The sequence below is a fragment of the Bos indicus x Bos taurus genome, chromosome 10, assembly GCF_003369695.1.
Source record: "Bos indicus x Bos taurus breed Angus x Brahman F1 hybrid chromosome 10, Bos_hybrid_MaternalHap_v2.0, whole genome shotgun sequence".
NCBI lineage: Eukaryota > Metazoa > Chordata > Mammalia > Artiodactyla > Bovidae > Bos > Bos indicus x Bos taurus.
Genome location: NC_040085.1, coordinates 29,300,324 through 29,326,464, shown reverse-complemented (window position 1 = coordinate 29,326,464; position 26,141 = coordinate 29,300,324). Strand labels below are relative to the sequence as shown.

At 39.7% G+C, this 26,141-nt stretch overlaps 1 protein-coding gene across 1 annotated transcript in view; it reads left to right on the top strand.

The window, feature by feature from the left end:
• The window catches only part of FSIP1 (fibrous sheath interacting protein 1), a 218,228-nt gene that overhangs the window by 61,762 nt on the left and 130,325 nt on the right, over nt 1-26,141 (top strand). Inside the window, exon 10 of the mRNA XM_027553499.1 lies at nt 6,675-6,815. Within this exon, the coding sequence (XP_027409300.1) occupies nt 6,675-6,815 (141 nt within the window). The remainder of the gene's footprint in view (nt 1-6,674; nt 6,816-26,141) is intronic.

The following is a 26,141-nucleotide window of genomic DNA, read 5'->3' as shown; positions in this document are numbered from 1 at the left end:
AGCAATTTTTTTCCTTAGGATCTGCGGTTTAACTGTGCATACCTTTTTGTATCCATCCCCTAACCTCCAACAAATCAGTTATTTCTTTCCACGTACTGTAAATCCCACCATAAAATTGAGTGATGTTCTATAATTTAGTTACTGTATTTCTTATTTGCAGCTGTGTTACATTCCAGCTTTCTCCGGAAATATCCAAGATATAGGCGTTATGTAAGCACTCAGTTTAAGTCCTTAGCAACTGGATTCAATAATAAATTCTATTCAGTTTGGCTCTTGTAAAGAAGTGTAATTTATTCATCTCTCATGCAATCAGTCTTATTAAATCTAGCATTCCAGTTCATCATTAGATTTTGTTTTCCTGGTTGGGAGAGAATGTTCAGAAATGGCTCTCATTGACGTATGAGGAATTTCTTTGTTCTTAAGTCAGCTAGTTTAATTGACTATAAAGGTTTTCCTCAACTCGATTTATTTTCTTGTTCTTAAACTGTTGATTCAGTTGTATATGATTTTGATAAGACCAACAAATATTAACAAACATTTGATTGAGGAAAATTGTAGCTGTATTTACCTCTTCTATTGCCAAGAAAATTTTGACCAGCATTTAACTGTTTTTCGATCTCTTTCTGTTTCAATGTTAGCTAACCTTGAGGAAATATAAAACATGGTTTGATGTGTAATCTTAAAAGATGTTTTATTATTGAGTCCAGGAATTTGCAGAGTTCCAATAATGGCCATCCTGTTCACTTGACCTCAAATTACTTAACATGCTGATCAAGGTCAGGAACTGAGGAGTTTTTTTAGGTATGTTAGTCACAAGCACAGAAATCTTATTGACCATCTGTTCATTAAAAAATAATATAGAAGTATGCCAAGAGAGCATGGGTTTGTGGATTGAGGAATAAACAGGAAGTTAATTCAGACATCCTTGCCTCTAACCTGGCAAACATGTGCATGTGCAAGCTTGGTCATTCAGACTCTTTGTGACCCCCACGGACCATAGTCTGCCAGGCTCCTTTTGGTCCCTCCTCCAGGGGATCTTCCCGACCCAGGGATCGAACCCGCATCTCTTGTGTCTCCTGTATTGGCAGGCAGATTCTTTACCACTGCGCCACGTGGCAAACATTCCCAATTAAATCTGTGGAATTCTTGCTACCTGTGTTTTACAGATTACTTTGAAGTTTATATTTATATTTCTTGGTTTTTCTATGCTAAGCCTCAAGATTTCTTTCATTTCATGGAAGTATTTTAAAATGATAAAAACAATCTGGCTAAAAGATTTTTTTCTTTAGTTTTAGTACTGCCAGGCAAAAGATCCATCTGATGACAGGAAATAGCAGTAGCCTGTGGAAAAGCATACCATTAGCTTGAAAACACAGGGCAAGATGGCTTTGTTTAGGCAGGTTTGTATTTTTCTGGCCCTTAACTCAATGCCTTATTTTCATATCAGATAACTTATGAAGGCGTGAGTAATTTCCTCTGTATTTGGCTTTTAGAAATGGGTTTACTTAGCTTCAAAGACCCCTGTTGGCTCAGTCAACATCACAGATATTTTTCTAAGCATGAACTTACAATCCCTAGGCAATCAATTAGTCAAATCGGCAAATATCTTGACCTCATGATCTGTTCTATTCTTGTGGCTCCTTAGATGTTCTGTGCATATTATAGAGAGCTGAATTTTTATGGAACTGAATTTTACTTTAACTGAATAAAGGCATTTCTGTATGACTCAAGAAATAGAGAAACAATATGCATGGTCAGAAAATCTGCTAAAAACTTTCACCCAGAGGAAATCAAGATCTTTCTGATGATCAGGAAAACAGACGGTACTGATTGGCACTTGGATGTGACAACAGAACCTCTCCTGGCACCACAGAGCTTCTTGAATATACCAGTATGCAATCTTTGCCAGAACAGATGATTACCTTTTCTTGGCCTCTGCTTTCATCACATGCTGTCTTTCAAATATTTGTACTATATGGTTTTGCTATCAGAGACAAAGACTGAGGAAAGATATTATATATCCTTGGCTTTAACTGTGGTGAATTGCAGACTCAGCTTTCAGAACTGGAAGAAACTTTCTCAGAAGAAGTTGAGACCAGGAAAGAAAAAGTGACTTGCAGAACTCAGCTAAAATCTAACCTTAAGACCAGTATGTTTTGGTAAAGAGAGTCATGTTGTCAAGGCAGAATGAAGATAGGCTTGGTAATGTTTTGTTTTCTTAAAAATAAAAAATAATTTTTATGCATATGAAATCACTATAGGTTTACTGTAGAAAATTCAGGAAATACAGAAGCGTCTAAGAAAAACAAGGTAAAATCAAGATTTTTACCTTACCTTACCATTTACCATCAAGCTAAATTTCCTTCCAGTCTATTTCTCAACAAGTGTGTGCACATACACACATACATACACAGAGTTCTGGGCAAGGAACAGAAATTGACCCAGGTTGGATTTTGAAGATAATGAAATGAAAGAACTATTCATAGATTAAAAGAAAGGAGTCAATAAGGGATGCTGGGATACTCAGAGACTAGCACCAGGGGTTAGGGAAAAGAAAAATTGTACTGGAACTTGGGGAGGCTAGAGTTGTGGTAGAAGAATCTGCCATCCAAAATTGTAAGCATATTGGGCATGAGCAGAGGATTAACCAACTCCTCCCTCTTCAGCATGACAATTTGAGCTGTTTCTGTGGCAATCTGATGAAAGTTGGAATGTCAACAATGATAGGGGGCAACTTTGCTTATGCTAAAAATGACCTCTGGATTGGAAGAATTATAGAGACCTGAAGGGGAAGCCATAAATGCAGTGATTCTTGTGGCTGGGAATGTCCCTTGCTGAGACCCAGATAATGTACCTGTGGAGTCATTTCAACAGATGAGGCTTCTATTGGATATGAAATATTTAAGCCAGGGTGGCTTCCTTGCCCCTTGTACCTATATTGTTATGATGTGGACTGCAGCAAAAACTCCCATTGGCCAGGGATACCTGACACTGTGTTTCCTGTCCTATAGCCTTCTGAGCTGGGGCTTCCCAGGTGGCTCAGTGTAAAGAATCTGGCCGCCAATGCAGGAGATGCTAGAGACATGGATTCAATTCCTGGGTTGGAAAGATCCCCTGGAGGAACAAATGGCAACCTACTCCAGTATTCTTGCCTGGAGAATCTCGTGGATAGAGGAGCCTGGTGGGCTATAGTCCATAGGGTTGAAAAGAGTTGGACATGACTAAGCAGCTGAGCACGCATGCTCATCTTTCTGAACTGACTGGCTCCAAGTGTGCCCTCTGTTTGCTTTTGAACATGAATATTCAGTTGAATCTAAGAAAATCCCCTTAATGGGCATGTCAGGGATATATTACTGCCCAAATCATAGTGGCAAAGCAGGGAGTGGAAGGGGAGAATACCCCAAACTCTTTTTCTTGCTGCCCTCCAACCTTCTAACACTCCTTCTCAACATTGACTAAACCTAACCACAAGACAGAGGTCAGGGAGAAAGAGTGAGTGTCCCAGCTTACATCAAATGTTCATTATGGTTTATCATTCTGGTCTTATTAGTAGGCATTTGACTAAGTGCATGAAGCTTCTCTGAATATTCATGTTCAAAGTTTTAGTCATCATTTTCATTTCTCTTAGATGGAGACACAGGAGTAGAATTGTTGAGTCATAGGATTAGACAAGCATTTAAATTTTTTTTTAATTTTAATTTTTTAAGAAACTGTCAAGCAGTTCTTAAAATGTTTGTGTCATTATATACTGATACCAACAACGTGTGAGAGTTTGCTTGCTCCATACCTCTCCAATGTTTAATTTTAACAAACTTTTTCTTTTGTCCTGTTCTAGTGGCTATGTCAGAGAAGGCAATGGCAACCCACTCCAGTACTCTTGCCTGGAAAATCCCATGGATGGAGGAGCCTGGTAGGCTGCAGTCCATGGGATCGCTAAGAGTCGGACACAACTGAGTGACTTCACTTTCACTTTTCACTTTCATGCATTGGAGAAGGAAATGGCAACCCACTCCAGTGTTCTTTCCTGGAGAATCCCAGGGACAGCGGAGCCTGGTGGGTGCCGTCTATGGGGTCACGCAGAGTCGGACACGACTGAAGCAACTTAGCAGCAGCAGCAGCAGCAGTGGCTATGTAATGACCTCATTGGGACTTTAATTTGCATTTCTCTGATGACTTAATGATGTTGAGGATTTTTTCATGTGCTTATTTGTCATTTATGTTATCTTTTTTTATGAAGTATCTGTTCAAGTCATTTTAAAACTAGATTCTAAAAAATAATTGATTCTTGTTTTTATTGAATTGTGTGAATTCCTTGTATATATTGGATGCAAATCCTGTGTCATATTTATGTGTCATATTTTTCTCTCAGCCTGTGGTTTGTCTATTTTCTTAGTGGTGGCTTTGGATAAGTAAAGTTTAAAAATATTGATGAAGTCTGCTTTACAGTTTTTTTTCTGTTTTTCTTTTTTAGCCTATCCAATGATTTTTAGAAAATCACGGTTGTAGATTTTTTTTAAAATAATGTCCTTTAAAAGATATTTTTTCTATTTAAAAATGAAATCCAGTTTGGGTGTTTTTCAGGTCATTATATTCTATAGACTGACTATGTACACACCAAATCCATATGTTGAAATCTAATCCCTAGTGTGACTGTATTTTGAGGGGAGGCCTTGGGAGTAATTTGGTCATGGGGTGAATAGGGTTAGTGCCTTTATAAAAGAGACCCAAAGAGCTTCTGTGTCCCTTTTATTATGCGAGGATGTAGCCAGAAGATGGCCATTTAGGAAGTAGGAAGCAGGCCTTCTCTAGATATGAAATTTGCCAACACCTTGATCTTAGACTTCCACACCTCCAAAACTGTCAGAAATACATGTCTGTTGTTTATAAGCCACCCTATCTGTGGTATTCTATAATAGCAGCTCAAACAGATGGAGACATTGTGTATCTTAACTTCAAAGTGGGCCATAAAATGCTGGATGCATAGAGCTGCAGGGAGACCTTGGTACCAGCTATTACAAACTCCTCCTTAACATTAGGTTTCCTTCTTAAAGATCTTGTCGCTTGTAATTTACTCAGTGGATGCTTCTAGAGCTACCAGAAGTGAGTCCCCTTTGGGGGAAATAAGATGTAAGAGAGTCACTTCGTGAAATTGAGATACTCTTTTAATAGTCTCTTCATTAGAGCTTTATGCAATATGAATTTCATTAAGACATTGGTGTGATCAGAGTTCTGAGAACCGAAATTACAGTCTATTGGCAGTGCTGATCAGCTTCAGGTTTGTGTTGGGTTCAGGGACACAGGGTGGGACCAGTCACGATCCCTGTCTGGGCAGGGACAGTGTAGTGAGTGCAGTGAGGGAACATGTGGCATGAGTGGGGAAGAAATTGCCTTTACTGTGTGTGTCAGGAGATATTTTTTAGGGAAATATGTTTGTGCTGAGCTCAGAAAATTAGGAGTCTCTATGAGGAGTTGGAAGGAAGAGGCATTGAGAGTGGAGAACTAGCAGTGGGCAATATCCCTGAAGTTTTGAGTCTGAGACCCAAGCAACAAGAGATGAGCCTAAAGAGCCATGAAGGAGTGAGGACTTTGTCCTTTAAGTCAGTAGTTCTCAAATTTTTGAGCAGTTTTTTCTTCAGGTGTCCCTAGTTCTTATCTATTGAGTCAGAGTCTCCAGGGTGGAGCCTGAGCCTTTGAATGTTTTCATGGGCTCTGGAGGCGACCCTGAAGCACACCGGAGTCTGAAAACTACTAGTTCAAGTGAATGATGAGGAGGCAGTGAGGAAGAGAGAAAGACCTTGATGAAAAAGGCATTGAAAAAGGCATTGAAAGTGAAATGGTGACCAACTCTTGTTTAAGGAGTGAGAATGTGGGCAGATTCTGCCTAAGGCAACTTAAAAAATGTCATTTTTGCCTGTTACCTCATGACAATACAGAGTAGGAAATCTGTGGGGGAAATGTAGGAAGTTTAGTTATAGATACAAGACCAGATTTCTGTCAAGAAATATCCATTTTAATGATCTAGAAATAATACTAACTTTGGGAGAATATGGTTCTGTCAATTCAAATATTACTGATAGTACTGAAGCCTAATGAGATACTTCCATTAAGTGAAGTAGCTCAGTCGTGTCCGACTGTTTGCGACCCCAAGGACTGTAGCCTACCAGGCTCCTCAGTCTATGGAATTTTCCAGGCAAGAGTACTGGAGTGGGTTGCCATACTTCCATTACATAATGTTTATTCTTTTCAAAGGATATCTTCAGCCTGTATTTGTTAGTTATTAAGATTTCTGCATGCATGTGATGTACTGTGATAACTTTGGGGCTAGATCTTAAAGTTATTATCATTTTGCAGATGATGAAATTAAAGCTCAGAGAGGTTTTTTGATTCCCCTAAGGCCATCTTAGTCAGGAACCAGGAAAAGCCAGAGTTCAAAACTCCTGACTTTGAGAAGCCCAATTCTCTTCTCATTGTTGCACAACCACCTCTTGTTTGATGTACAGTTGGACCTTTCCCCCCAAAATAGGAAGACATTAGAAAATTATTTCTAAGTATTATTTTGAAGAGTAGAAATATTGTATGAGAAGCAAAGCCAACCTTCAAGGCTAAGTTACTCTGGAAAAATGTGTGATGGTACAGTTTCAGCCTGTGTATGAATTTTCTTTTTTTTTAATTAGAAACCTGACCTTAATGGTGATGATAGAAATACAGAAGTAGCTCCAGGAGAAAAGGTTCTTCAAAACACCAAAGAACAACGGGATCAACAGAATCGGTTGAGAGAGATAGATGAAAAGCTAAGAAAGATGAAGGAAAATGTGGTAAGTCTTTTTTTATTTAAAGTAACAATTTGATTGTATTAAAATGTCCCAATTTCCTTTGACTAATTCATGATTGTTTTTATGTGTTACATCAGTCAGGAAAACATGGGGATTTGTCAGTAAGGATTTGAATAAAAGCTAAAACTGTAATTCATAGAACATAAAGTAGTGTTATAATTAATTAATATGACAAAATAAACCTGTGAAATATTATCTGAAGTCAGAATAAGGATCCATATGCCTATATTCTGTGTCTTAAGAGACATACTTGTTCTTTTTTTGTGTGGAAAAATTTGGTAGTTATTCTGTATAAGATCATCTTTACATATTGAACTTAAAGCTCAAATAACTCCCACTTTTGGTTCATAAAAATATATTATTAATCATTAATATTCAGTTCAGTTCAATCGCTCTGTCATATCTGACTCTTTGTGACCCCATGGACTACAGCACACCAGGCTGAGCTGTCCATCACCAGCTCCCAGAGTTTACTCAAACTCATGTCTATTGAGTCGGTGATGCCGTCCAACCATCTCATCCTCTGTCGTCCCCTTCTCCTGCCTTCAATCTTTCCCAGCATCAGGGTCTTTTCCAATGAGTCAGTTCTTCACATCAGGTGGCCAAAGTATTGGAGTTTCAGCTTCAGGATCAGTCCTTCCAATGAATATTCAGGACTGATCTCCTTTAGGATGGACTGGTTGGATCTCCTTGCAGTCCAAGGGACTCTCAAGAGTCTTTTCCAACATGACAGTTCAAAACCATCAATTCTTTGGTGCTCAACTTTCTTTATAGTCCAACTCTCACATCCATACATGACTACTGGAAAAACCATAGCCTTGACTAGATGGACTTTTGTTGGCAAAGTAATGTCTCTGCTTTTGAATATGCTGTCTAGGTTTGTCATAACTTTCCTTCCAAGGAGCAGCGTCTTTTAATTTTGTGGCTGCAGTCACCATCTGCAGTAATTTTGGAGCTCCCCAAAATAAAGTCTGTCACTGTTTCCATTGTTTCCCTATCTATTTGCCATGAAGTGATGGGGCCGGATGCATGATCTTAGTTAATATTAATACTCATTAATATTAATACATCCTAAATCCATCTTGAGCCTATTTCATGTTTTAATTGCTTGCCACTTAAAGATGCATTTTTGCTGATGAGAGGAAACTCTTAAATCAACTTAATTTTAAGACTGTTAGAAATGCTTTGTAATACTGTGATTTTTCCAGCTACCCATTGGATGTTTCTGAATTTTGGCTGCATGTTTAATTTTTTTTTTAACCTAAAATGAATCATGGCAAGGCTGAACTTACAAGTCTACCTGCATCGTCTCCCAGGGCTGGTCAATCATAATTGTCAGCCGTATTTACTTTCTGTTTCCTACTAAATCCTACTGTCTTGAGTGAACTTCAGGCCTCTTTAAGTGTTAACCAGTACTTCTATTTGTGGCTCTGTCTTACCACTGTTCCTTTTGAGTTTTTGAAAATCTTTTCTTTTTTGTCCCTACTTGTATCATCCTTCTCTCAGCATCCTTACCTCCTGTCTAACCTCTTATAATCTTGTCACTTTCTTCTCTCGTATTCCATTTCATAAGCTGTTCCATGAGAGTAAGTATCAGGTAAGTGACTTTGATTAGATTCTGATCTCCTCAGAGCTCTTCAAGACTGTCCACCAATACTGACCAAGGTTCTTCACCCCTCACGGTCATGTCCAGCTGAACTGCTCTTCTTATTTGCCGCCATGGACAGCAGCACTGGCTCAGACTTAAAGGGTATCTAGGTCTGCCTAATAAGAGTCAGGGAGAAGGCAATGGCACCCCACTCCAGTACTCTTGCCTGGAAAATCCCATGGACAGAGGAGCCTGGTGGGCTTCACTCCATGGGGTCACTAAGAGTCGGACACGACTGAGCGACTTCACTTCCACTTTTCATTTTCATGCAGTGGAGAAGGAAATGGCAACCCACTCCAGTGTTCTTGCCTGGAGAGTCCCAGGGACGGGGGAGCCTGGTGGGCTGCCGTCTATGGGGTCGCACAGAGTCGGACACGACTGAAGTGACTTAGCAGCAGCAGCCTTAGCAGTATAGGTTAGCAGTATACTGTTGCTTCTGTTTTACACATCAAAGAAGAGGTAAGCAAAATGGATCACATTTGGATAGTAGAGTGACAAAGATAAGGAAGATATTAAAACCAGGTCATATTATGATTGTCGAAGAAGCTGGATGTATTTATTTAGCCTGGTGAAGGAAAGATATGCATGCACGTGTGTGTGTATTCATGTATGTATGTATTCATGTGTGTGTGTTGTGGGAAGGAGGGGAGGAATGGTTTGGTAGAAAAATCACACATGATAACTTCCTAAAGAGATTTGAAGGACTGACATTAGAAGTATTAGTTTTCTTCTTTGTAGTGTAGGAAAAAGAAAACACGGTAGTTGGGAAGCCATAATGCCACAGATTCCTGGTAAATACTAGGGAAGAAAGTCAGAGTGATCTCAGTGGGAGTGGTCTATCTGGGGCAAGGTTTTCAAATTAGGCTTGAGTAACACTTGCTGGGTAGCTGTACAGAGGGTTTAGTATTAAGTCCCATTCCTGGGCATATGGGGCTTCCCTGGTGGCTCAGACAGTAAAGAATTCACCTGCAATGAGGGAGACCTGGGTTTGACACCCAGGGTGGTAAGATCCCCTGGAGGAGGAGGGCATGGAAGCCCACTCCAGTATTCTTGCTTGGAGAATTCCCATGGACAGAGGAGCCTGGTGGGCTACAATCCATGGAGTTGCAAAAAGTCAGACCAACTGAGCACAGCACCTGGGTATATATTTGGAAAAGATGAAAGCTCTAATTTGAAAAGATACATGCATCCCACTTGGAAACAACCTAAATGGCCCTTGACAGATGAATGGATAAAGGAGATGAGATACACCGGAATATTACTCATCCACTTTTGACTGTGTGGATCACAATAAACTGTGGAAAATTCTGAAAGAGATGGGAATACCAGACCACCTGATCTGCCTCTTGAGAAATTTGTTTGCAGGTCAGGAAGCAACAGTTAGAACTAGACAGGGAACAACATACTGGTTCCAAATAGGAAAAGGAGTTCGTCAAGGCTGTATATTGTCACCCTGTTTATTTAACTTATATGCAGAGTACATCATGAGAACGCTGGACTGGAAGAAACACAAGCTGGAATCAAGATTGCCGGGAGAAATATCAAGAACCTCAGATATGCAGATGACACCACCCTTATGGCAGAAGGTGAAGAGGAACTCAAAAGCCTCTTGATGAAAGTGAAAGTGGAGAGTGAAAAAGTTGGCTTAAAGCTCAACATTCAGAAAATGAAGATCATGGCATCCGGTCCCACCACTTCATGGGAAATAGATGGGGAAACAGTGGAAACAGTGTCAGACTTTATTTTTCTGGGCTCCAAAATCACTACAGATGGTGACTGCCACCATGGAATTAAAAGATGCTTACTCCTTGGAAGGAAAGTTATGACCAACCTAGATAGCATATTCAAAAGCAGAGACATTACTTTGCCAACAAAGGTTCATCTAGTCAAGGCTATGGTTTTTCCTGTGGTCATGTGTGGATGTGAGAGTTGGACTGTGAAGAAGGCTGAGCGCCGAAGAATTGATACTTTTGAACTTTGGTGTTGGAGAAGACTCTTGAGGGTCCCTTGGACTGCAAGGAGATCCAACCAGTCCATTCTGAAGGAGATCGGCCCTGGGATTTCTTTGGAAGGAATGATGCTAAAGCCGAAACTCCAGTACTTTGGCCACCTCATGCGAAGAGTTGACTCATTGGAAAAGACTCTGATGCTGGGAGGGATTGGGGGCAGAAGGAGAAGGGGATGACAGAGGATGAGATGGCTGGATGGCATCATTGACTTGATGGACGTGAGTCTGAGTGAACTCCGGGAGTTGGTGATGGACAGGGAGGCCTGGCGTGCTGCAATTCATGGGGTTGCAAAGAGTCGGACACGACTGAGTGACTGAACTGATCTGATCTGAAGAAGAATGAAATACTGCCGTTTGCAGCAGCATGGATGAACCTGAAGGTTATCACACTAAATGAAGTAAGTTAGAGGAAGAAAAATATCATATAATATCACTTACATGTGGAACGTTAAACCGTGATACAAATGAACTTATTTACAAAACAGAAATAGACTCACAGACAAAGAAAATGAAATTGTGGTTATCGAAGGAGAAAGGCGGGAAGGGAGGTATGAGTTAAGTGTTTGGGATTAACAGAAACATGCTACTATATATAAAATATATAAACAACAAAGACATACTGTATAGCACAGGAGCTATATTCAATATTGTGTGATAGTATGTGATGGAAAAGAACCTGAAAAAGAGTATATATCTTACCTGAATCACTTTGCTGTACACCTGAAACTAACACAACATTGTAAATCAACTATACTTCAGTGAAATAAAAAGATGGCTGGATGTGGATGGTGTAGGCAGTTTTTCCAGTACAAGCAAGCGGCTTGTATATGGTGAGTATGTGAAGGTGCTGTGCTTTGGGCTCTTTTTCACATGTCGGGGAAGATTTGTGCTGAGCCATTCACCTCTCATCTAGTGGATTCCCACTGGCTTTGGCCGTGATCTGTCAGGCAGACTACTTGTGTGAAGATAATTTAAGATGATGCAATCAGGAGGAAATGGAACTAGCCATATTCATAGAATAGGCAACAAATGCCAAAAGTACCCTCTCCATCATTTTTCATATGGTGCCCTCTGGTACCTTTCATCTCTGACTTTCCCATCTAGCTCTGAGAGTCCCTTTCCCTTGTTTTGGTGCTCTGCAGGCTTCTCTGCCCACACTGCCTTCTAACCCAACTTTGCTTTACATTACCTACCTGGGTTATAGTCACAGTAAATAAACTTCTATATGTGGGACATAGTGGTTAAAAGCCAGACTACTTGGGTTTGAATCTCAACTCTGTACTTAGTATCTGTGTGACCCTGGACAGGTCTCTTGACCTCTCAGCACTTCAGTTCCTAGATGTGTGAGATGGGGATAGTGTTAGTTAATACTTAACTTATAGGCTGATAGGAAGATTAAATTAGTTAACACATGTAAAATGCTTCAAACAGGGTCTGATACATTTCAAGTGCTATGTAAATGTTGTTATTATTATTGTTATTATTAACATTATTAATATGGCATTTACATAAGTTTGTTTCTATGATAAGGATGAGGCAGATATAGTATAGAGGATGAAATTGAAGATGGAGAGAGAAGCCTTGGAGAAGAATCAAGATACCCTTTTCCTGACTTAGGATGAAACCAGGGAAGGATGGCCTAGAAGAGGAGGTTCAGAGATGAAGAGAAGATGAGAGTGATCATGCCCGAATGTTCTCTGTAAATTAGAGTTCAAGCCATATGGTCAGGATAAGAGGTAGAATGGGTATAGGGCCTTGAAGTAGGGTAGGAAAGGATGGGAATAGACCTTGTGAGGTTGAGAAGGAAGCAATAGTGAATAATGATGACCGCCCAGCTGAGATTGGAAACCCTAGCTATGAAATGGTACCTGCTAGTAAGACTTTGAATCTTCTCTGATGGCCCTCTGTAGTCCACCAGAAATGGAGAAAATAGGTTGTGAATTGAGCAGGGTTGAGGAGAGGTTGGGTGATTACATTGGAAGATCAAGGAGGCCAAGGGAATTGGAGGTACCCATGAGACCTCAGATATGCTGATGACACCACCCTTATGGCAGAAAGTGAAGAGGAACTCAAAAGCCTCTTGATGAAAGTGAAAGTGGAGAGTGAAAAAGTTGGCTTAAAGGTCAACATTCAGAAAACGAAGATCATGGCATCCGGTCCCATCACTTCATGGGAAATAGATGGGGAAACAGTGGAAACAGTGTCAGACTTTATTTTTCTGGGCTCCCAAATCACTGCAGATGGTGACTGCAGCCATGAAATTAAAAGACGCTTACTCCTTGGAAGGAAAGTTATGACCAACCTAGATAGCATATTCAAAAGCAGAGACATTACTTTGCCAACAAAGGTCCGTCTAGTCAAGGCTATGGTTTTTCCTGTGGTCGTGTATGGATGTGAGAGTTGGACTGTGAAGAAGGCTGAGCACCGAAGAATTGATGCTTTTGAACTGTGGTGTTGGAGAAGACTCTTGAGAGTCCCTTGGACTGCAAGGAGATCCAATTAGTCCATTCTGAAGGAGATCAGCCCTGGGATTTCTTTGGAAGGAATGATGCTAAAGCTGAAAGTCCAGTACTTTGGCCACCTCATGCGAAGAGTTGACTCATTGGAAAAGACTCTGATGCTGGGAGGGATTGGGGGCAGGAGGAGAAGGGGATGACAGAGGATGAGATGGCTGGATGGCATCACTGACTTGATGGATGTGAGTCTGAGCGAACTCTGGGAGTTGGTGATGGACAGGGAGGCCTGGTGTGCTGTGATTCATGGGGTTGCAAAGAGTGGGACACGACTGAGCGACTGATCTGATCTGATCTGATGAGACCACAACTAAAATTAAAAAAAAATAAACATGGGACTTCCTTGGCAGTCTAGTGGTTGGGACTTCACCTTCCAACACAGGGGGTACAGGTTCAGACCCTGGTTGGGGAGCTAAGCTCCCATATGCCTCAAGGCCAAAAAGCCAAAGCATGGAACAGAAGCAATATTGTAACACATTCAATAAAAACTTTAAAAATAAATAAAGGAACAAATATATATATGTATACACACACACACACCATGGATAGCAGCTGGCCTCCCTTTGCCTTCTTCAACCTGGTTTCAATAAGTTATCTTTAGTGTAAGAGAATCCTATACTGCCGTCAAAAGAATGAGGTAGATCTATATATCTTGGAAAGATGTCTATGATACCATATGAAGGAAAAAGAGCCTGTTGCATAAGACAATGATGAGTATTATTCCATTTTTATAAACAAAGCCAAGCCATGGAAAAATCCTAGGATGGTATATATCAAGTGCTTAAGAGTGTTTTTTTCTTTTAGTGTGGATGGGACAGATGGGGAGGTAAAAAAGGAAATTCACTTTCTATAGCATAAGCTATTGAAAGGGAAAAGTTTGTTGGGTTTCTGAGTGATTTTTATATTATTTCTCATACTTTTATGTTCTAACTTATATGCTTATTGCAATTGTAAACAGAATAAATGTCTAAAAATATGGAACACATTGATGCATATGAAAGATTGCTACTTACTGTCCCTCAATAGGTGGTATTTATACATTTAGAAAAATAGAATGGGTCATCACAAGTAATAATGTTCAGCTTCACTAGTGATTAAAGTTCATATTTCAGCAACCATTAGGCACTATCTACATTTATCAGACCAGAAAAAACAGTGGTAAATGTGATATGATCATGTTACTATAGAGAGGTGTGGAGGTGGGTACAGGAATATTTGAATGTCATTGGTGTGAACGTCTGTTGAACGTCATTGCTCCGTCACTCAGTTGTGTCCAACTCTTTGGCACCCCATGATTGTAGCCCACCAGTTTCCTCTGTCCGTGGAATTTTCCAGGCAAGAGTACTGGAGTGGGTTGCCATTTCCTACTCCAGGGGATTTTCCCTGCCCAGGGATTGAACCCACATCTTCTTGTCTCTTATGTCTCCTGCATTGGCAGGCAGATTTTTTTTTTACCAATAGTGCCATCTGGGAAGCCCTTGAACTTCATAAGTAGTTTTTTAAATTGGTTGCTTTTCCTTTTGGAAAGCAATTGTTCAATTGTTGTAGCAACAACTAATATACTTTTTATATTTTTGACCTACATAATTCTAAAGAATGTTTTAGAAATATTTCTGAAGAAATAACACCCAAACCAAACCAAACAAGAAATAACTTAAATGCTATCAAATAGAATGTTAAAGCATTTATACAACCTTAACCCATTTAATACTATCATGGGACTAATAAAATAACAAGTATGTAGATTTTTTCAGTAAAGGACTTTTGATTGGAAATGAGTGCTATAAAACATAAAAATTCTAGGGACTTCCCTGATGGTCCAGAGGTTAAGACTCTGCGCTTCCAACGTGCAGAGTTTTAGTTCCTTAATCAAGAAACTAAGATCCCACATGCTGCATAGCACAGTCAAAAATTAAATAAATGGAGAGAATGAAATTATTAAAAGAAGTTCTAGATGGATTCTAAGTATCAGCTATAACTATGTAATGTAGATATGTATATATACTGACAGTTGTCTGAAGGGAAATACATGTATTAATAGCTTAGCTTTATTTTTCCACTTTGTATTAAAATTTCTTTACTCCTAAAGAAAGAGTCATAATTGAGGCAATTTCTAATTTTCTTGTTTTATTTATATACATTTTAATCCTTTAACGTAATGATGAACTTTTTGGGTAATTTAAAGAAATAATTCATGTTTGGTCTTATTTTTCTGAGGTATTGAGTGTTCCATTGTGATAATAAAACTAAGAGGATGTTTTAAAAAATAAAGAACATCTTTAATTTCTAGGATAAGATAAAAATTCCTTTAATGAAGTTGCATAATAATTCTAGCTTTCACAAAAGAATTCAATTTTAGTTTTTGCATTTTCTAAGAAAGAGTAGTCAATATAATCTATCTCATTTACTCCTTTAATGATAAAATTTTCTCAAAGATGTTTTGTTACTATTGTCAGGAACTGCTTTCCACGGTTCCATTCATTCTAAATACACTGACCGTACTTTTTACGTCTTTATTGTGTCTCTTTTCAAATCTCAGTTTGAACTGAATTCATTTTTTTCATCATTTGGAAGTCTCTACTATTTCTTTCTGCATTCTTTTGCTTTTTGGTTTCCTGGAAACCACTGAGCCTGACCTTGTCTGGTGAACTGCATTGTCATGATTGCATCAAAATGTTTAGTACTTGAAGTCTTGTTGCTGAGCATTGAAGATAAGAATGCAGTTCACAAAGGGTGATAAATCCTTGTGTTCTGATTCTTATTTCGACATGCTCTTGCCACTTAACCTAGTACAAGAATACACAGACCCCAATCAGAAGACTGGAGGGTTTCTTCTGCTCAGTGAATGGATGGAGGATCTACCTTCAATTGCTATAAACATGCCATAGAATCGGAATTATAGAATGTGAGAGCTGAAGGGGCCTAAGAGGTCACGTGGGCCAGTTCCATGGATCAGAAACCAGTGCCTTGAACAGCTAAAGGATTTTTCAAAGACTCACAATTAGTTATTGATAGACTTGGGCCAATCCCCAATTCTTTTGACACTTAAACCTGTGGACATTTCATTAAACCCAACCTCTCTAGGTCACTCCTGTATAGTTCAGTCAATTTTCAGCTAAGGTTTGGGGCTACTCACAAATGTGGGCTTTATTCTTAAACTATTAAGCAGTCATTGTTTATACATCTTTTCTGAGTTCAACAGAACTCCAAACAAACCTAACATGTTTGTGGTTAAACTAGAAGACTAACTAGTAAGCTTAATGTATAGTATTTATACATTAACTAATTAAGGCCCGAGTTGGAAAAGTAATTACATTCTTTCTTTGGTGTCATTGTTCAGAACTGTAGGGTTCATTTAATCTTTATATTTTCATTTGTAATAGCTTTTAGGAAGATGGATAAAATAACATTGACACATTAAAACTGGTATTTTTTTATAGCATATGTAACCTTTGTTTTTCTTCTGTAGGTGATGGCAGGTATGTGCAATGATGATGCAAAATATTTAGTTGAGAAATTTTGAGAGTGAGATTTACACATTGATAGTTAAATCTTAAAAATTTTCTTCTCTTAATCATAGGCCAAGAAACACATTTTGAGACAAGTGGAACATAAAAAGTTTGTTCTCATAATCATAGACAGAGAAACATATTTTGAAACAAATAAGTAGAACATAAAATTTTGGCATATATATTTGTGTGTGTGCATGAACAAATATATATATATATATAAATAACAATGCAGAAATTTGACAAAACTTCTTGCAACTGAATAGTATCATCTAATGGTTGAGAAATAGCATGTATCAATTATAGGTACATGGCTGATATTCAGAAATTATTGTGGAGTGAATAAATGAGCCAGTAACCTTTGAAAAGATATTGGTTACATGTGATATTTGACTATAGTGTAGGATGAATTGAAAACAGTTAGTGGTAGTGCTTTGGAAATAGAATGTTAAGGATACTTAGATGTTTTTTCATTGACTTACTTTGTTTCAGTTATCATTTTTAATCCATTTATAAAATACATTAGTAATTTCAGTTTTAAATCCATTTTGGAACAAGAAGAGTTGTAAATATATCTTGTATTCTGTTTGTATAACAAAAGTATTTTTATAAGTATGAAGGATATTTTCTTCTGGTTTTTGACTGTTCACATGTATTATGATAATGCGGACTTGATATTATTATTGGGTGTGGTATGGTGCCTTTTTTGAATGATAATGTGTCATATCTTGAAAGTCATTTTCAAAATGAAAATTTTGATGGCAGCTTTGTTTCATAATACTGAAAAACTTTGTTTTTCCTTAAAGCTTTACTATTGAGAGAGGCTCTAGGAATAGATAATAAAGCTAGTTAGATTTTAGCATAACACATTTTGCTTTCTGAATTGATTTTCAGAATTCACTGGTTGAGGCCATGTATCATGGATGGGACCAATGCATGGACATACTTCAAGGAATAAGCAAACAATAACACATTGAAGGATATAATTAAATATAATTATATAAAGTAAATGAAGAAGGCAATGGCAACCCACTCCAGTACTCTTGCCTAGAGAATCCCATGCATAGAGGAGCATGACAGGCTACAGTCCATGGGATTGCAAGAGTTGGACATGATTTAGCAACTAAAGGGAGAGCTATAAAGTAAAATAAATATTATTAAAATTGTAATGTATACTCACAAAATACATTTAACCAGTATCAGATCAGATCAGATCAGTCGCTCAGTTGTGTCCGACTCTTTGCAACCCCATGAATCGCAGCATGCCAGGCCTCCCTGTCCATCACCAACTCCCGGAGTTCACTCAGACTCACATCCATTGAGTCAGTGATACCATCCAGCCATCTCATCCTCTGTCATCCCCTTCTCCTCTTGCCCCCAATCCCTCCCAGCATCAGAGTCTTTTCCAATGAGTCAACTCTTCGCATGAGGTGGCCAAAGTACTGGACTTTCAGCTTTAGCATCATTCCTTCCAAAGAAATCCCATGACTGATCTCCTTCAGAATGGACTGGTTGGATCTCCTTGCAGTCCAAGGGACTCTCAAGAGTCTTCTCCAACACCACAGTTCAAAAGCATCAATTTTTCGGCACTCAGCCTTCTTCAGAGTCCAACTCTCACATCCATACACGACCACAGGAAAAACCATAGCTTTGACTAGATGGACTTTTGTTGGCAAAGTAATGTGTCTGCTTTTCAATATGCTGTCTACACTGGTCATAACTTTCCTTCCAAGGAGTAAGGGTCTTTTAATTTCATGGCTGCAGTCACCATCTGCAGTGATTTTGGAGCCCAGAAAAATAAAGTCTGATACTGTTTCCACTGTTTCCCCAACTATTTCCCATGAAGTGATGGGACCGGATGCCATGATCTTCGTTAACCAGTATAGCATTTGTCAATATAAAATTAGAATGCATAGATAAAAATTATGACAATTTTATACGTTAAAACTAAGCCTATTACTTGAATGTTAACTTGGAGTAGGAATACTGTTTATTTTTCAACACCTAAGGTAATTTTTAGTATCATTCTTTTAGTATATTAAATTCTAAGTGAATGAATGATTCTTTCCTAATGAAAATGTTATTAGTATTCACTGTTGTTGTTGTTGTTTAGCTGCTAAGTTGTGTTCAACTCTTTGTGACCCCATGGACTGTAGCCTGCCAGGCTCCTCTGTCCATGGGATTCTCCAGGCAAGGATACTGGAGTAGGTTGCCATTTCCTTCTCCGGGGATCTTTCTGACCTAGGGATCAAATCCTCATCTCTTGGGTCTCCTGCATTCGCAGGCCGATACTTTACCATTGAATCAGCAGGGTAGCCCCTATTAGCATTCACAGATAGTCTTTAGTCCTTTTATTATTTCTTCAACCAGCTACAGCTGGTACAGTTTTTCACTTGACCTTCAGATCCTAGCCCTGCTTCTGGTTACCATCTCAGACTCCCTCTGGCCAAAGCAGGGACTATCTAAAGCAGTGATCTCAGTGTAGATGGTCAGAGAACTGTTTGCTACTGGTGGGATAAGGAAATGTGACCAAAACATAAATCTGTATACTTTTTTTTACTTCATCAAGAAAAGCTCGCTTAGTGACATGGCTGATTGAAATTCTGGTGTATCTCTTTCTCCCCTAGCAGGACGTTAACAATGAGTTTGAGGCCTGGCATTGCCAGCAGACCATTCTCGGAGGAACAGTGACTGCAGGGCCATTCTTGACCTCTTCTGGTGAGGCCAGAGGGACCCACGTGAGGTTGGGGACAGAACCATGTTCATTCTGTGCAGCTGGGGCTAGAGCAGAACCAGTTGGGCCATGTGGAAGACAGCCATGGAAGGACGCTGAAAAAGCTGAAGCAAAGTGAGAAATATTGACTGGAATCATATAAAGTTTTAACCTTAGAAACAGGGGAAAACAATAGCTTTGCAGTCAGTCAGTCCCTGTGCCAGGTCTCCAAGTAGGTGGATTTGACTTCTAGTTATAGGGCAGACTAGAGTTTAGAGAACATCTGCTCAGTAGGGAAAACCTAAGTATGCTGGATAAGATGTGTTGTTTGAAAAGTAAATTTAAAAGCATTGCTGAGCTGGCAGAAACGTAAGGAACTGTCTTGGAGGACAGAGATGAAAGGGCGGTATGAATCAGCAGGGGGAAGTAGCCACTGGAGCCCACTTTTGTCCTTGAGGTCTCTAATGATCTCCAGTGACCCAAAGCCTGCGTTTTAGCAGGCCATGTGTAGGGGGCTCAGGACGTAGAGCCTGAGGCTGAGGAACTGGCAACCTTATGATTAATAACTCGTGAAGGAGGAAAAACTTGCTCTGGAGGGGGAGTGGTAGAGACCTTGCATTCTCATGTATGTATGTGTATGTGTGTGTGTATGTATGTATCTGCCCTTCTCTATCTATCTATCTATCTGTCTATATCTATCTCTGCTTTGGTTGTGGGTGGAATGGAGAAAAAGTCTTCCATGAGTTTCCAACTACTAGCCTGCATGAAGGTAGGTTTTGGGTTTGAGTTCACACTACTTGTAGGGCCTGAGAAAGCCCAAGTTAAATGTTCAGTTGAAAGTGGTCTTAGGTTGGCAGTACTCCTGAGTCCTGATAGAAGGAAAGGGAAATCTCATCTAGAAGAATACAGTTTAAATTCTTGCCGAATTTCCATGAATTCACAATAAAGACCCCCTTCTCCCCTCAAAAAACCATAAGGAAATAAGCCACCATAAGGATGAATTAATAGAAAAAACATACTGAAGAATCAGTTCCACATAAACTGCAGTTTGGAATAGTTTATTTCAGAGTGTAAAGTAAGTCTGCTTAATATATTTAAAGAAATCAAAGAGACTTTTGAGAGTATGGCAAAGGAAGATTTGAAATGGAACCAATAAGAACTCATAGAAATGAAAATATAGTGAAAGTGGAAATTCTTGGAATGAGACCTTCCTTGATCTTTTCTCAGAATCCTGGCACTTACACTTATTTTCCCCCTCATTTTTCTGTAACTTCTCTAAAGTTTTGCATCATCCCTCTACTGAGAACACCACCAGTGTTTTCCAACCAGCCAAAGAAAAGTTATCATGTAACTTTTCTAGAACAGTACATCAGTCTTTGAAATCTAGGGCAGAAGAAAGAAAAAGGTATAATTAGACACAACCTACATTTGTAAGAATCAGTTCAGTTCAGTTCAGTTCAGTTGCTCAGTTGTGTCCGACTCTTTGCAACCCCATGAATTGCAGCACGCCAGGCAGGCCTCCCTGTCCATCACCAACTCCCGGAGTTCACTCAGACTCATGTCCATCGAGTCGGTGATGCCATCTAGCCATCTCATCCTCTGTCGTCCCCTTTTCCTCCTGCCCCCAATCCCTCCCAGCATCAGAGTCTTTTCCAATGAGTCAACGCTTCACATGAGGTGGCCAAAGTACTGGAATTTCAGCTTTAGCATCATTCCTTCCAGAGAACGCCCACGACTGATCTCCTTCAGAATGGACTAATTGGATCTCCTTGCAGTCCAAGGGACTCTCAAGAGTCTTCTCCAGCACCACAGTTCAAAAGCATCAATTCTTCGGCGCTCAGCTTTCTTCATAGTCCAACTCTCACATCCATACATGACTACTGGAAAAACCATAGCCTTGACTAGACGGACCTTTGTTGACAAAATAATGTCTCTGCTTTTGAATATGCTGTCTAGGTTTGTCATAACTTTCCTTCCAAAGAGCAGCGTCTTTTAATTTCCTGGCTGCAGTCACCATCTGCAGTGATTTTGGAGCCCAGAAAAATAAAGTCTGACACCATTTCCACTGTTTCCCCATCTATTTGCCATGAAGTGATGGGACCAGATGCCATGATCTTCATTTTCTGAATGTTGAGCTTTAAGCCAACTTTTTCACTCTCCTCTTTCACTTTCATCAAGAGGCTTTTTAGTTCCTCTTCACTTTCTGCCATAAGGGTGGTGTCATCTGCATATCTGAGGTTGTTGATATTTCTCCAGGCAATCTTGATTCCAGCTTGTTTCTTCCAGTCCAGCGTTTCTCATGATGTACTCTGCATATAAGTTAAATAAACAGGGTGACAATATACAGCCTTGATGTACTCCTTTCCCAATTTGGGACCAGTCCATAGTTCCATGTCCCATTCTAACAGTTGCTTCTTGACCTGCATACAGATTTCTCAGGAGGCAGGTAAGGTGGTCTGGTATTCCCATCTCTTTCAGAATTTTCCACAGTTTTATTGTGATCCACACAGTGAAAGGCTTTGGCATAGTCAATAAAGCAGAAATAGATGTTTTTCTGGAACTCTCTTGCTTTTTCCATGATCCAGCGGATGTTGGCAATTTGATCTCTGGTTCCTCTGCCTTTTCTAAAACCAGCTTGAACATCTGGAAGTTCATGTATTATTGAAGCCTGGCTTGCAGAATTTTGAGCATTACTTTACTAGCGTGTGAGATGAGTGCCACTGTACAGTAGTTTGAGCATTCTTTGGCATTGCCTTTCTTTGGGATTGGAATGAAAACTGACCTTTTCCAGTCCTGTGGCCACTGCTGAGATTTCCAAATTTGCTGGCGTATTGAGTGCAGCACTTTCACAGCATCATCTTTCAGGATTTGAAATAGCTCCACTGGAATTCCATCACCTCCACTAGCTTTGTTCGTAGTGATGCTTTCTAAGGCCCACTTGACTTCACATTCCAGGATGTCTGGCTCTAGGTCAGTGATCACACCATCGTGATTATCTTGGTTGTAAAGATCTTTTTTGTACAGTTCTTCTGTGTATTCTTGCCATCTCTTCTTAATATCTTCTGCTTCTGTTAGGTCCATACCATTTCTGTCCTTTATTGAGCCCATCTTTGCATGAAATGTTCCCTTGGTATCTCTAATTTTCTTGAAGAGATCTCTAGTCTTTCCCATTCGGTTGTTTTCCTCTATTTCTTTGCATTGATTGCTGAAGAAGGCTTTCTTATCTCTCCTTGCTATTCTTTGGAACTCTGCATTCAGATTATATCTTTCCTTTTCTCCTTTGCTTTTCATTTCTCTTCTTTTCACAGATATTTTTAAGGCTTCCTCAGATAGCCATTTTGCTTTTTTGCATTTGTTTTCCATGGGGATGGTCTTGATCTCTGTCTCCTGTACAATGTCATGAACCTCTGTCCATAGTTCATCAGGCACTCTATCAGATTTAGTCCCTTAAATCTATTTCTCACTTCCACTGTATAATCATAAGGGATTTGATTTAGGTCATACCTGAATGGTCTAGTGGTTTTCCCTACTTTCTTCAATTTCAGTCTGAATTTGGCAATAAGGAGTTCATGGTCTGAGCCACAGTCAGCTCCCAGTTTTGTTTTTGCTGACTGTATAGAGCTTCTCCATCTTTGGCTGCAAAGAATATAATCAGTCTGATTTTGGTGTTGACCATCTGGTGATGTCCATGTATAGAGTCTTCTCTTGTGTTGTTGGAAGAGGGTGTTTGTTATGACCAGTGCATTCTCTTGGCAAAACTCTATTAGCCTTTGCCTTGCTTCATTCTGTATTCCAAGGCCAAATTTGCCTGTTACTCCAGGTGTTTCTTAACTTCCTAATTTTGCATTCCAGTCCCCTATAATGAAAAGGACATCTTTTTTGGGTATTAGTTCTAAAAGGTCTTGTAGGTCTTCATAGAACTGTTCCACTTCAGCTTCTTCAGTGTTACTGGTTTGGGGATAGACTTGGATTACTGTGATATTGAATGGTTTGCCTTGGAAACGAACAGAGATCATTCTGTCATTTTTGAGATTGCATCCAAGTACTGCATTTCGGACTCTTTTGTTGACCATGATGGCTGCTCCATTTCTTCTAAGGGATTCCTGCCCGCAGTAGTAGATATAATGGTCATCTGAGTTAAATTCACCCATTCCAGTCCATTTTAGTTTGCTGATTCCTAGAATGTTGACGTTCACTCTTGCCATCTCTTGTTTGATCACTTCCAATTTGCCTTGATTCATGGACCTGACATTCCAGGTTCCTATGCAATATTGCTCTTTACAACATCGGACCTTGCTTCTGTCACCAGTCACCTCCACAACTGGGTATTGTTTTTGCTTTGGCTCCATCCCTTCATTCTTTCTGGAGTTATTTCTCCACTGATCTCCAGTAGCATATTGGGCATGTACCAACCTGAGGAGTTCCTCTTTCAGTATCCCATCATTTTGGATTTTCATACTGTTCATGGGGTTCTCAAGGCAAGAATACTGAAGTGGTTTGCCATTCCCTTCTCCAGTGGACCACATTCTGTCAGACCTCTCCACCATGACCTGCCCATCTTGGGTGGCCCCACACGGCATGGCTTAGTTTCATTGAGTTAGACAAGGCTGTGGTCCTAGTGTGATTAGATTGACTAGTTTTCTGTGATTATGGTTTCAGTGTGTCTGCCCTCTGATGCCCTCTCGCAACACCTACCGTCTTACTTGGGTTTCTTTTACCTTGGATGAGGGGTATCTCCTTGCTGCCACCCCTCCTGACCTTGAACATGGAGTAGCTCCTCTCGGCCCTCCTGTGCCTGAGCAGACACTGCTCCTTGGACATGGGGTTGCTCCTATGGACCTTAAAGCTTGTGGATATTAAAAGTAATGTTTCTATGTTTTGTGTAATTTTAAAAGCTCTTCTAGTGGTGGTTATTGAGATTTGCAAAGAGGGCAAAGACACTGGTTGCTTCAGATAAATGTGGAGGTGGAATTCTGAGTTTGCTGTTGGTTTGGATTGGGACAGGAGCTTGAAATTTTGCAAATGACTTGGGACAAAACCCTTTCTGTGATCAAGGGTCTACTTGTATCTAGCTTGACTGGAAGGGAACAGAGGAAAATTGTAAAAATAGAATAGGGTGATATTTAATGGCAGGCTATGATAAAATTGTATGATCAGCTCTTTCCTATGACCTGAATTGAACTTATAGGAAAGTTTTCATTGGTGTGTTAATTGAACTTTCATGACCAACAAAGTTGATGCTGAAAGTAACTGTAAGGACTATTCAAACAATAAGTTCAGTAAAATAAAACCTTTCACATTTGTTGTTGTTCAGTCATTAAGTTTGTCTGACTCTTTGTGACCCTGTGAACTGCAGCACTCCAGGCTTTCCTGTCCTTTGCTATCTCCCAGAGTGTTTTCAAGCTCATGTCCATTGAGATGGTGATGCCATTCAACCATCTCATCCTCTGTCACCCCCTTCTCTTTCTGCCTTCAATCTTTTCCAGCAACAGGGTCTTTTCCAGTGAATCAGCTCTTGGCATTTAGGTGGCAAAGTATTGGAGCTTCAGCTTCAGCATTAGTCCTTCCAATGAATGTTCAGGGTTGATTTCCTTTAGGACTGACTGGTTTGATTTCCTTGCTGTCCAAGGGACTTGCAAGAGTCTTCTCCAGCACCCAACTCAAAAGCATCAATTCTTTGACACGCAACCTTCTTTATGGTCCAACTCACATCCATACATGACTACTGGAAAAGCCACAGCTTTGACTATACAGACCTTTGTTGGCCAAGAGATGTCTCTGCTTTTTAAGATGCTGTCTAGGTTTGTTATAGCTTTTCTTCCAAGCAGCAAGCATCTTTTAATTTCATAGCTGCAGTCACCGTCTGCAGTGATTTTGGAGCCCAATAAAATAAAGTCTGTCATTGTTTCCATTGTTTCCCCATCTATTTGCCATGAAGTTATGGGACTGGATGCCATGATCTTTGTTTTTTGAATGTTGAGTTTTATTTATTTATTTATTTTTATTATTTATTTATTTATTTTTATTTATTTTTTAAATTTAATTTTATTTTTAAACTTTACATAATTGTATTAGTTTTGCCAAATATCAAAATGAATCCGCCACAGGTATACATGTGTTCCCCATCCTGAACCCTCCTCCCTCCTCCCTCCCCATACCATCACTCTGGGTCGTCCCAGTGCACTAGCCCCAAGCATCCAGTATCGTGTATCGAACCTGGACTGGCATCTCGTTTCTTACATGATATTTTACATGTTTCAATGTCATTCTCCCAAATCTTCCCACCCTCTCCCTCTCCCACAGAGTCCATAAGACTGTTCTATACATCAGTGTCTCTTTTGCTGTCTCGTACACCGGGTTATTGTTACCATCTTCCTAAATTCCATATATATGCGTTAGTATACTGTATTTGTTTTTCCTTCTGGCTTACTTCACTCTGTATAATAGGCTCCAGTTTCATCCACCTCATTAGAACTGATTCAAATGTATTCTTTTTAATGGCTGAGTAATACTCCACTGTGTATATGTACCACTGCTTTCTTATCCATTCATCTGCTGATGGACATCTAGGTTGCTTCCATGTCCTGGCTATTATAAACAGTGCTGCGATGAACATTGGGGTACACGTGTCTCTTTCCCTTCTGGTTTCCTCAGTGTGTATGCCCAGCAGTGGGATTGCTGGATCATAAGGCAGTTCTATTTCCAGTTTTTTAAGGAATCTCCACACTGTTCTGCATAGTGGCTGTACTAGTTTGCATTCCCACCAACAGTGTAAGAGGGTTCCCTTTTCTCCACACCCTCTCCAGCATTTATTATTTGTAGACTTTTGGATCGCAGCCATTCTGACTGGTGTGAAATGGTACCTCATAGTGGTTTTGATTTGCATTTCTCTGATAATGAGTGATGTTGAGCATCTT